A 13,000-nucleotide genomic window follows, 5' to 3' on the forward strand; every position below is an offset into this window, starting at 1 on the left:
TCTAAAAATGTTGAGATTAAATTAAGAACAACAAGCACAAAAATAAAAACAGAATTACCTGGAAAAACTTAGCAGGTCTGGCAGCATCGGCGGAGAAGAAAAGAGTTGATATTTCGAGTCCTCATGACCCTGCGACAGAACTAGCCTGTTGAGACCTTCTTGACTGCTTGTTAAAATTCAAACAGGAACAGGTCAACTTTGAAGAAATTCCTAAAATTATCAACCATATGCACAAAAGGAAGAAAAAAATAGAGTGCAGTTACCATTTTTCCACCTTTTTTGACTGATAGTGCAATTCTGGGAAAATTCCGCCCTAAGTGTGGTAGTAGGTGAATAAAATGGAGTCCGACCCACCGACGAAAATGGGGGGTTTTCACAACGTATCGTCCCAAGCCCGCCTCATCATTTATTCACTCCTACAAAACATGTCATTTCCATGGCAAGGGGACTCTCATTCGCCCGTGTGTCATCACCCCACTGTTGCATCACCGCTGGCCACGCTAGTTCTGCCACCAGCTCACCACTGCTGCTCGGGAGACATGGCCAGCAAAGGAAACTAGACTGCAGCACCGCCGCTTCAATGATGGGTCCCTCGAGCAACTACTGGATGACGTGGAGGCCCACCAGGATGTGCTCTACTCCGACCTGGCTGCAGGATGGGTAGCAAAGTCACCATCCTATCTTGGGAGGTGGTGGCAGTGGTGGTCAGTGCAAACACCCTGCAGAGAAGGACAGCCACCCAGTGCCGCAAAAGGATGAATCATCTCCTCAGTTGTGCCAAGGTAAGTCACTCTTTTCATCTCTCCCAACTCACACACTCACAAACCCAGCACACATCTACAGGACCTTTACTCATTGCCAGTGCAAGGGACATCACCATTCATTCTTTCACACACACCGTCATTGTCCTCATCCCATCCATGGGACCACTCACCACCCACACAGGTCAGGCATACTTATCATCTGGCCCGGCAGGCGTCCTGATACATTCTCCACATCTCTATCCATGCAGGACAAACTGGCTCACAACAGGAGGGAAAGGTCGCAGGGAGGTGGAGGGATGCCGGAATTCAAAGTTCTAACAGAATTTGAAAACAGAGCCATCCAGCTGGCCAGCGATGACCAGGACCAGTCCTGTGTTGATGCTGAGGTCAGTGCTGCTCTACCAACTGAGGATCCAGCAGTGCAACATCCATCAGACAACCATGCCATGAGTGATGTGTCCCAAGCCACTGTCATGCACTAATTATCTCCCCTCTGCTTTCACAGGCACATCTGCCAAACAGCTGACAGAATCCATGACTCAGGGCCTCCAATCAAGCCCTGTTGAAACCTCTGAAGAAGAATCTGAAGGCACCATCCCTGAAGACCCGTCACAGCGCTCGCCCACACCCTCCAACAGCACAGAGGGATCTCAATCTGGGGAGCACATCGCACTTTCTGATCCACAGTAAGTGGAGGCAGGGACATCCCAAGTCCCTGGCACTGGGAGGACTGCTGGAGGCCAGAACATTGCTGAGTCCGAGTCAGATGACGAGCCTCTGGACTCAGTCATGTCACAGTTGCTGGAGCTGCAAAGGCAAGCTAGGGAACATCAGGAAGGGATGTTCACTGCACTCCTCAGATTGCAAGGCATGATGGAGGAGCCCGTCCGTCTTCAGACTGAAGTAATAGTGCCAGCATTGCAATGCACTGAGGTCAACACTGGCAGGATGGCGGCTGCCATGGAGACCTTGGTCCACAAAGTCATTCCTGCACTGCTGCACGGTCTCAATTCCATCGCTGATGCCATAGTCCACCTCCAACATTGTGTATGCTAGAGGGGTGCTGGGCAGCTCAATCTCACTCCAACTATCCTTTCCACTCATGGAGTCAGCCAGGGGCCATCGGGCACCCATAGGGAGGAGGATCAGCAGGTGCATACTCTGGGGCCATCCACCCAGGTGACTCTGGGAGTGACCGGTCCCTCTTCTTGTGACCTCCACAGCTCCAACTTCACAGGCCAAGGAAGGTGCCACTGCCACACAGCAGGACCCTGAAAGCAGGCCGCGGTCCATCAAGTCTCAGCCCTCCAGAGGACACCTGCCAAAGTCATCACAGACAGGGCTGCCTCCACTCTGCTGTGGATGTCCAGGGAGCACCAAGATGCAGTAGCAGGATTAGGAAAGTTAGGTAAAAGTAGTAGTACTGGGTAAGGCTGTTGATCACTTGTACATACTGTTCATCATTGTCAATAAAGCTCTAAGAATGCCTCCTTGCCTGTGGCTCCATGTTCTGATGAGCAGTGTTCTTGTCACTCAGATGTGAAACCTTTCTGCACAAGATAAAAGGCAGGTGTCTCAGTCCAGGGCCTCTTCCTTGTGTAGCATTCAGTCCATAGTGATGGTCCAGCCTCACGCTCCCTGGAAACATTACTGATGTCTGCACCTCGGCGGTGCTGGTCATTGCTGCCAGAATGTAGTGAGCAGGCGCCACAGAGTTCTCTCAGTCTCTCTGTGTGCTCTCAGCAACTTTAAGGTGGCACTGGTCCCCATCACACCAACACCTGTGACCAGTGATGCTGTGCACCAGCACCTGAAGGGCTGAGGTGCTGAAGGCGGACCCAGCATCAGATGCGCCTAAAGTTTCATGGCTGTGCCTCTGAGATGGCCCTGATCATGGAGCGCAAGCGAGCTGCCCTCGGCCAGGCAGGAGTCAGACATTCTCTGAGGCTATGTGAAGACCTATGGAGTGTCCTCACTGATGTTGTCAACATCCTTCTGTGGTCAACGGACTACTAGGGCCTCTACTGCATCTCCATGACAGGAGCATTCTCACAGAGGGTATTGGCATTGCCGTAAGCCAGACTGGAGTCAAACATTCACAACTGTGATGTGAGGATCTATGGGGACAGCTCACTCCATGTCGTCATCATCCTCCACAAATCTGGCAGCTATGAAGGCCTCCTGAGCATGCCTGCCTCATCTAGCCAGTGTGAGAGCCTCATCTCCGTCATCATCACCACCGAGGACCCCCTCACTCTCATCCCCGTCGGCGTCCTCGCTCATCCGAGGAGACCTCCAGCTCCTCCATCTCCTCCTTAGCCAGCTCGTCTCCCCGTTGGAGTGCCAGGTTGTAAAAAGCGCAACAGATGGCGACGATGCATGACACCCTCTGCGGACTGTATTGCAGGGCTCCACCAGAACGGTCCAGGCACCGGAACCGCATCTTCAGCATCCCGATGGTCTGCTCCACCAAGTTGTGAGCTGCTTCATGAGCCTCACTGTAGCGTCGCTCTGCTGCGGTCTGAGGCTGCCGCATGGGTGTCATCTGCCACAGCCTCTGTGGGTAGCCCTTGTCCCCAAGGAGCCAACTCTGCAGCTTCTGTGGGCCCTGGGAGGCTGCAGGGATCTGTGAGCGACTCAGGATGTAGGCATCGTGCACACTCCTTGGAAACCGCACGCACATCTGCAGGATGCATTTTTGGTGGTCGCACACCAGCTGCACATTCAGTGAGTGGAAGCATTTGTGGTTGATGAAGCCACTGAGTGTAGCGATGGAGACCTGAGCACCACCTGAGTGCAGTCAATCACACTGGAATCCCAAGATCAGGGCAAATCAAATGGCCCTTGCATCCTGGCTGTCCTGGTCCTGGGCGAAATGCACAAAGTTGTGTGCCGTGGAGAAGATGGCATTCATGTCCTCATGGATGCATTTGTGGGTGGCGGATTGTGAAATCCCACAAAGGTCACCTGTGGAGCCCTAAAAGGAGCCACTGGCATAGAAATTGAGCACCTCGGTCACTTTCACAGCCACTGGCAATGGATGCCCTCCATGTACCCTTGATGTCAAGTCCTGCAGTAAGTGGCAGATGTGAGCCACCAGGTCCCTAGATATGCGCAGCTGTCAGCGATACTAGATCTCAGTCATCTGGAGGATTGGCAGGCAGCATCTATAGACCCTGGGTGTCACTAGGCGCCGACAAGCCATGGCTTGCTGTCGTTCCTGGGCAGCATGTGTGGGAGCCCCTGCTGCCCCTTCTTCATGAAGTTGCTGCTCCTGCCTTTGCACAGCCAGGAGCCTCAGTCGCTTGCTCCTCTGTCTTTTACAGTCTCTGTAGGTCATCAGGCAAACAGCTAGGCCACCAGGATCCATGATCCTGACATGGTCCTCCTGCAACATGAAAGAGAGAAAGACGTGGTTATCATGGCTGTACTTAACAACTTTCCTGGCCCTGTGTGACCACCCTTAATGCTTCCTGGAAAGTGCTGGTCACCCCTCGGATGGCCAGAGATAAGTGCTCTGCATGGCTGCCCTGTCAACCTGCGACATGGGGTCACTGGTCCAAATCAGGATGCTGAGATTGCAAGGGGCTGTGAACACCTCCAGCAGTGACTGCTACATGGCCAGCATTGGCGAGGAGATTGTACAACATATGCAGTCCAACCGCTCCACAGTCCAATAAAGTGGTGACGGACTTGAAGTGTGTGGCGAGCGGTAAGGTATGGAGTGCTTGGTGGCCCTTTGGTGCCTCTGTGTTGCTTGCATGGGTGGGCAGGCTAGGAGTCCAACCCCAGTCATATCATTGTGACTGCGCCTGATCTGTCTCAGTTGCAGAGGCATGGTCAGTTTATAAAGGTTTCCCTAATGTGTGGCCACTTCCCTAGCTTACCCTGACCCCCACCTCGACTGCCTATGCACAGGATGAAGCACCAGGGCAGCACTTGAACCCCACCCCACCGACAGTGGTCACCTCTGAGGCTGGCCAGCACTTGCCCCCGGACAACCCCCCGCCTCAGTAGTCACCTCGGGGGCCAGGCATCAGTTGCCCCCTCCCCTGGCGCCCTTGAGGCCTATAAACAACAGGTGAGCTGTGGAGAACGCTGCTGCTCACTCACTTCAGTTCCCCTAAAGTGAAGGCTGCCAAATGCACATTGACTGCAAGCTGTTGTGAAACACATCAGCATGCTTTCCCACCGACGTGGATGGACAATACAGCATGGCTCCAAGAGCCTGGCAGGTTGGCCTGTTAATTATATGCTGATGTACTACAGTTAACTCCCTGCTGACTGATGGCAGGAAATGTGGCCCACCATTGGCGGGCTGAGCAGACAATCACAACCTGCCTTCACACTGTCATGAAGCAGGTCACGCTATATTTTCCGTGCACACCACCTATCATGCCCATCACCAGCAAGCTCAGAAAATTCCACCTAAACAATCAATAAGTGATGCAGACAGAGATGAGTACAGAGCAAGCTATGAGCCAGGATCACTTGGCTATAGGACGCAACAGCACAAGCAGTACACTGGGCTTAAAACTATCAACTGCTGAGAGATCTAATTTCTCCAATGGCCTATTTAGTACAAACTCCAAAGCAGCCAGGGTATGCCCTGATCTGTCATGGATTAGCAGCTCTGAGAATGGGGAGCAGTAAGGTTCATCCAATTAGCCTGAGCAGCCCTAGGTGAGGGAAGGGAAAAAATCAACTAGCAACCTCTCTACTAGTCACTCAGCTTTTCTTATAAAGTTCATGTGTATCAGAGAAGATGGGATTCAGCTCCACGGCCTACAGAATTGAAAGACCTTGTGATTTTCACTGTATAGACTCACTGTAAGTCTGAGGTTGCAGAGGGAAGCTAATTCAGCACCTAAGCTGGCAGATAAACTTAGATGGAGTACCTGCAAAATGTGAGGCCTGAATGTCATGCCCCCCCCACCCCCACCAACTGCCTAAAAACCTGACGGGGGGGGTGGGGGCATGAAATAGAAGGAAAGGGCTTCCCTCTGGTTCCCACTCTCTCTGACCTGCAGCGATTTTACACTGAGACAGGCAAGGATTCGGATCCTTGTCCCAATTAAGCCCCTTAAGTGGCCAATAATGATTGAGCTTAGGTCTCTGGTGGGAAGGCATGGGGTCCCCCATCAGGAGTCCCTTCTAACTCCGGCCAATCCCACACCACCCTCCCTGGTCTTAAGGTCCAGTGGCCGCTGGACCCTCCCCCTCCCCCCTCCCCGACCTCTCCCCCAACATTCCAATCTTCCACCCTCTTTCATCCCCCAGGTATTCCTTATCCGCCCCCCCCCCCTCCACCTCCCCCACCCCCCCAACCCCGGGACCCCGAAAACTTACCTTGCCATCCAGTCCTGTCACCTTCATACACTTTCACTTCTGTCCACTGCAGCTCCTGTTGCTGCAGGGACTAGAGAGATTGGCCAGCAACTCTGTAAGGCAGGACCGCTTCCTGAGTGAGGTGAAAGCCCTGCCTGCTTATTCTAGTATGAAATGGCTGTGGGGCAGGTGAATGGCAGGAATGGAAACCCCACCATCCAAAATATTTTGGCCAAATGTTTAGTTTTGCAGTACCCAAGTTCACTGTGAGCCAATTTGTGATTTAAAACTTAAACTTAGGTTTATTTTTAGTATACTTTAATCTTTTGAAGCTCATATTGTATATAATATTTGTAAACACAGATCAAAATACAAAGAACACTTTGCTCTGTTTAAAGTATTTTGGCAGGAGAGGCACCTCTCGTGTTTTTCCAAAGAGGGGCCTGTTTACTATACATTATCTTTTGGTTCACTGAACAAAGGTTTTGTGTAGAGTCTCGTCTCCTGGGTCCTTGCGCATCTGCGCAGGTCAAAGCACTTGCATGATCCAGGTGCTCTCCTAGTACAAGTCCCCCTCTGGAAATACACAACTGAATTTCAGCTGTTCCCAGAACATTGCAGACCCTGAAGCCTGCAAAGGTCTAAGGCCAGGTACCCCTGCCGCTGCCCCCCCCACCCCCCCCCACCCCATTTTTGTCCAGCCCACTGGGGAAAGTGAAAATGGAATTAAAAGCATCAGGAATTTTTCTTCCTGCCCCCTCACTACCCCAATGGTGGATTATGACTATTGCATTACTTTTTTTTAAATTCTTTCATGGGATGTGGGCATCCCTGGCTAGGCCAGCATTTATTACCCATCCCTAATTACCCTCGAAAAGGTGTTGGTGAGCCGCTTCCTTGAACCGCTGAAGCCCCTGTGGTTTAGGTACACCCACAGTGCTGTTAGAGAGGGAATTTCAGGATTTTGACCCAGTGACAGTGAAGAAATGGTGATATATTTCCAAGTCAGGATGGTGAGTGGCTTGGTGGCAGTGTGGTGGGGCTGCATATCTGACCTATTGTTCTCCACAGCCATTTTCCCAGCATCTAGGAACTGACCATTTCCCAACGGATCAAATTGAAAATTTGACTAAGTCTTCCTAATATCAGTTTATTGTTTACATGAAGAAGAATAAAAAAATGCAATTTTCTTAGGTTTTATATGTTACATTATACCCTTATCTAATGTCATCTCTTCCTTATTATCACTTTTGAGAAACCATCCTTTTATTACTATAGGTGTGTGGTATGTGCGGTAATTATAACGGTCAAAAAGCTGATGAGTTTCAAATGCCTGATGGAATCATTGCACCCAGTTTAACTCACTTTGGAAACAGTTGGAAGTCAGAGGAATACAGCAATGCAGGGTAAGATTTAAACCTGTATGTATCACAGAGACGCACAAAAATACTTTTTCCTCATTCATTACACATAAGTGAATAATAGAAAACTGAAAGTTGCCATAAGGTGTTAACATCATCATAGAAACAGGAGTAAGTATATACTAAATCCTGGGTACGATGGCCACTACAATACTTTGGATTGAAGCTTTCTAACGTATATAAAAATTATCAGTGACACATTACCATACAAATGCTTATATAACATTTCTCTCTGCCTGTAAATAGAGAAAGGAGCATCTTAATTGTTATGGACATGTTAATCGTGTTTGAGTTTACCATTAACATCACTTATTTGCAGACTGTTGTAATAGCATTTTAAAGGCATGCCGTTCAGAGCCAGCTATTTAAAGAAAAGGGTTAGAATATTTGAAGTATAATAAAATCTGTGCTGTCTGTTTTTACTAGCTGTCAACCAGTCAATAGAAAACAAATGGACTCTGTTTGCACTCCAGGAGAGAAATTGATCATTGAGTCCCAGTGCCAGGAACTGCTGTACGATAAGTACAAATCTTGTCATCACTTTGTTAATCCGCATTTTTTCATCGAGGACTGTATGCAGGACATGTGCAAATATAATGGAATGCTTCCAGCACTCTGCGATAACATCCAGAATTATGTTGATGCTTGTAAGGAAGAGGGAGTAGAAATTTTTTGGAGGAACAGTACTTTCTGCCGTAAGTTGATTATCATATGTTCTTATTATTATATTATGTTAACTGTTATTTGCAGAAGAGAGATGAAGTCAATGAAAGTTAAATAACTCACACACATATATGTGTAAGGATATTCAAAAATATGGTGCAATGTAGCATTGTCACAATGTGATACATGAAACAAGGTACAATGAAGAGGCATAGATTCTGAAAAATTTAAAGAAAGCGAGGCCTGAAAATACACAACCCATTTGACCTTTGCCCACTGTAGCTTTGGTGGGACCTAGTACATCACGAAGATCAAAGGTGTATGCTAGATCCCAGACAAGCATTGAAATATCTGTGATGGCCTGCTGTGATCATAGCCTCCAACTACACCAAAACAGTCATCAGTGCAGGAGAATGAATTGACCCCCCACATTGGGAGTCCCTGGAACCTGGTTCTCAAAAGATCCAGCTTAGGGTTAATGCAGGTTGGCCAGAGGCGATTGGAAACCCAATATGGGGGTCGAGGACAAGGTCAAGGCCTGGACCCAGCAGATAAGCAAGTAACATACTTCTTTAATGTTTTTCAGAGCTTCTAGAGCATTATCAGGAAGCTTCCAGGTGCCAACATTACCCCCACTCCCCCATCCCACATAACAATGTGTAGCCCACTGCACAAGGCGCCAGGCCTAAAAACAGCTCTAGTAATGCAGTTACATACTGGAGGAATTCAGATCAGATGATCTTCCCTTGACTCTACGTATTCAAGTGGATCAACAGCAGAGATCTTTTTTCTATTCATTCATGGGATGTGGGCATCTCTGGCTAGGCCATCATTTATTGCCCATCCCTAATTGCCCTTGAGAAAACGGTAGTGAGCTGCCTTCTTGAACCGCTGCAGTCCATGTGGTGTAGGTACACCCACAGTGCTGTTAGGGAGGGAGTTCCAGGATCTTGACCCAGCGACAGTGAAGGAACAGCGATATATTTCCAAGTCAGGATGGTGAGTGGCTTGGAAGGGAACTCCCAGGTAGTGGTGTTCCCATCTGTCTGCTGCTCTTGTCCTTCTAGATGGTACTGGTCGTGGGAATCGAAGGTGCAGTCTAAGGAGCCTTGGTGAATTTCTGCAGTGCATCTTGTAGATGGTACACACTGCAGCCACTGTGTGTCAATAGTGCAGGAAATGAATGTTTGTGGATGGGGTGCCAATCAAACGGGCTACTTTGTCTTGGATGGTGTCAAGCTTTTTGAGTGTTGTTGGAGCTGCACTCATCCAGGCAAGTGGGGAGTATTCCATCACATTCTGGGTTGAGAAACTTATCAACCATGATTGAATGGTGGAGCAGACTCGATGGGCCGAATGGCCTAATTTCTGCTCCTATATCTTATGCTCTTATGGCTTGTGCCTTGTAGATTATGGACAGGCTTTGGTGAGTCAGGAGGTGAGCAATGAGGTAACCCCGAGGATGTTAATATGGGGGATTCAGTGATGGTAATGCCATTGAATGTCAAGAAGCGATGGTTAGATTCTTTATTGTTGAGATGGTCATTGCTGGTACTATTGTGGCACGAATGCTAATTGCCACTTGTCAGCCCAAGCCAAGTCCAGGTCTTGCTGCATTTGGACATGGACTACTTCAGTATATGAGGAGTCACGAATGGTGCTGAACATTGTGTGATCATCAGCGAACTACCCACTTCTGACCTTATGATGGAAGGAAGGTCATTGATGAAGCAGCTGAAGATGGTTGGGCCTAGGACACTACCCTGTGGAACTCCTGCAGTGATGTTCTGGAACTGAGATGATTGACCTCCAACAACCACAACCATCTTCCTTTCTGCTAGGTATAACTCCAACCAGAGGAGAGTTTTCCCCTGATTCCCATTAACTTCAGTTTTGCCAGGGCCCCTTGATGCCACCTTCAGTCAAACGCTGCCTTGATGTCAAGGGTGGTCACTCTCACCTCACCTCTGGAGTTCAGCTCTTTGGTCCATGTTTGAAGCGAGGTGTAATGAGGTCAGCAGCTGAGTGGCCCTGGCGAAACCCAAACTGAGCGTCAGTGAGCAGCTTATTGCTAAGCAAGTGCTGCTTGATAGCACTGTTGATGACACCTCCATCACTTTACTGATGATGAAGAGTCGACTGATGGGGCAGTAATTGGCTGGGTTGGATTTGTCCTGCTTTTATGTACGTAACATACCTGGGCAATTTTCCACATAGCTAGGTAGACCATAAGACCATAAGACAAAGGAGCAGAAATTAGGCCATTCGGCCCATCAAGTCATTCAATCATGGCTGATAAGTTTCTCAACCCTATTCTCCCGCCTCATCCCCGTAACCTTTGATCCCCTTACCAATTAAGAACCTATCTATCTCGGTCTTAAATACACTCAATGACCTGACCTCCAGAGCCTTCTGTGGCAATGAATTCCATAGATTCACCACTCTCTGGCTAAAGAAGTTTCTCCTCATCTGTGTTCTAAAAAGTCTTCCCTTTACTCTGAGGCTGTGCCCTCGGGTCCTAGACTCTCCTACTAATGGAAACATCTTCCCCACGTCCACTCTATCCAGACCTTTCAGTATTCTGTAAGTTTCAGTCAGATCCCCCCTCATCCTTCTAACCTCCATCGAGTATAGACCCAGAGTCCTCAAACATTCCTCATATGTTAAGCCTTTCATTCCTGGGATCGTTCTCGTGAACCTCCTCTGGACCCTCTCCAGGGCCAGCACATCCTTCCTGAGATACGGGGCCCAACATTGCTCACAATATTCTAAATGTGGTCAGACCAGAGCCTTATAAAGCCTCAGCAGCATGTCCCTGCTTTTATATTCTAGTCCTCTCGAAATAAATGCCAACATTGCATTTGCCTTACTAACTACCGCATCAACCTGCAAGTTAACCTTAAGAGAATCCTGGACTAGGACTCCCAAGTCCCTTTACACTCCAAATTTCTGAATTCTCTCCCCAGTGCCAATGTTGTAGCTGTACTGGAACAGCTTGGCTAGGGGCGCGGCAAGTTCTGACACACAAGTCTCCAGTACTATTGCCTGAATATTGTCAGGGCTTATAGACTTTGCACTATCCAGTGCCTCCAGCTGTTTCTTGGTATCACGTGGAGTGAATTGAATTGGCTGAAGGCTGGCATTTGTGATGCTGGGGACCTCAGGAGGAGGCCGAGCTGGATCATCCACTCTGGCAGCACTTCTGGCTGAAGATGGTTGTAAATGCTTCAGCCTTATCTTTTGCACCGATTTGCTGTGCTCCCCCATTGTTGAGGATGGGGATATTTGTGTAGCCTCCTCCTCCAGTGAGCTGTTTAATTGCCCACCACCATTCACAACTGGATGTGGCAGAACTCCACAGCTTAGATCTGATCCATTGGTTGTGGAATCGCTTAGCTCTGTGTATTGCTTGCTGCTTATGCTGTTTGGAACGCAAGTAATCCTGTGCTGTAGCTTCACCAGGTTGACACCTCACTTTTAAGTATGCCTGGTGCTGCTCCTGGCTTGCCCTCCTGCACTCTTCATTAAGCCAGGGTTGATCCCCTGGTTTGGTGGTAATAGTAGAGTGGGGGATATGCCGGGTCATTAGTTTACAGATTGTGGTTGAGTACAATTCTGCTGCTGCTGATGGGCCACAGCACCTCATGGATGCCCAGTCTTGAGTTGATGTTCGAAATCTGTCCCATTTAGCACGGTGGTAGTGCCACATAACACGATGGAGGGTATCCTCAATGTGAAGATGGGACTTCGATTCCACAAGGACTGCACGGTGGTCACTCCTACGGATATTGTCAGGGACAGATGCATCTACGGTAGACAGGCTGGTGAGGACGAGGTCAAGTTTGTTTTTCCTTCTTGCTGGCTCCCTCAACATCTGACCCTGTCTCGCAGTTATGTCCTTTAGGACTCTGCCAGCTTGGTCTGTACTAGTGCTTCCAAGTCATTCTTGGTGATGGACATTGAAGTCCCCGCCTAGAGTGCATTCTGCACCCTAGCCACCCTCAGTGCTTCCTCCAAGCGGTGTTCAAGATGAAGGAGTACTGATTCATCAGCTGAGGCTGCGAGAATGGGTGGCGGGGTTGTGGGGGTGCATTGCTGGTGTTGTGGGGGTGGCACATGGCAATCAGCAGGAGGTTTCCATGCCCATGTTTGACCTGATGCCATGAGACTTCATGGTGTCCGGAGTCGAAGTTGATGACTCCCAGGTCAACTCCCTCCTGACTGTATACCAATGTGCAGCCACCTCTGCTGGGTCTGCCCTACCTGTGAGACAGGACATACCCAGGGATGGTGATGGTGGTGTCTGGGACATTATCTGTAAGGTGTGATTCCATGAGTTTGACTATGTCAGGCTGTTGCTTGACTAGTCTGCGAGACAGCTCTTCCAATTTTGGCACAAGCCCCCAAATGTTAGTAAGGAGGACTTTGCAGGGTCGTTGTCATTTCCAGTGCCTAGGTCGATGCCGATTTCCCAGTTTCATTCCTTATCCAATTTTCTGTAGTGTTTTGATGCAACTGAATGGCTTGTTAGGCCATTTCAGAGGCCATTAAGGAGTCAAGTGTCATTGTATTGGACCTAGAGTCACATGTAGACCAGGTAAGGATGGCAGCTTTCCTTCCCTAAACGAAGGACACTTTTTTCATAGTCATCATTAGATTTTTAATTCCAGATTTTTATTGAATTCAAATTCCACCATCTGCTGTGGTGGGATTGGAACTCAGGTCCCAAGGGCATTATCCTGGTTCTCTGGATTACTAGCCCAGTGATAAAACCACTGACCTGCCACCAATCCCCCCACCAGCCCTGATTTGGTATTACTCTGA

The 13,000-nt window shown here is 48.9% G+C and overlaps 1 protein-coding gene across 1 annotated transcript in view; it reads left to right on the plus strand.

Annotated features, from left to right (window-relative positions):
• LOC121273751 (zonadhesin-like) overlaps positions 1–13,000 on the plus strand; it is a 112,343-nt gene that overhangs the window by 36,354 nt on the left and 62,989 nt on the right. Inside the window, exons 11-12 of the mRNA XM_041180915.1 lie at positions 7,371–7,498; positions 7,940–8,208. Of these exons, the coding sequence (XP_041036849.1) occupies positions 7,371–7,498; positions 7,940–8,208 (397 nt within the window). The remainder of the gene's footprint in view (positions 1–7,370; positions 7,499–7,939; positions 8,209–13,000) is intronic.

The sequence above is a fragment of the Carcharodon carcharias genome, chromosome 2 (assembly GCF_017639515.1).
Source record: "Carcharodon carcharias isolate sCarCar2 chromosome 2, sCarCar2.pri, whole genome shotgun sequence".
Lineage (NCBI taxonomy): Eukaryota > Metazoa > Chordata > Chondrichthyes > Lamniformes > Lamnidae > Carcharodon > Carcharodon carcharias.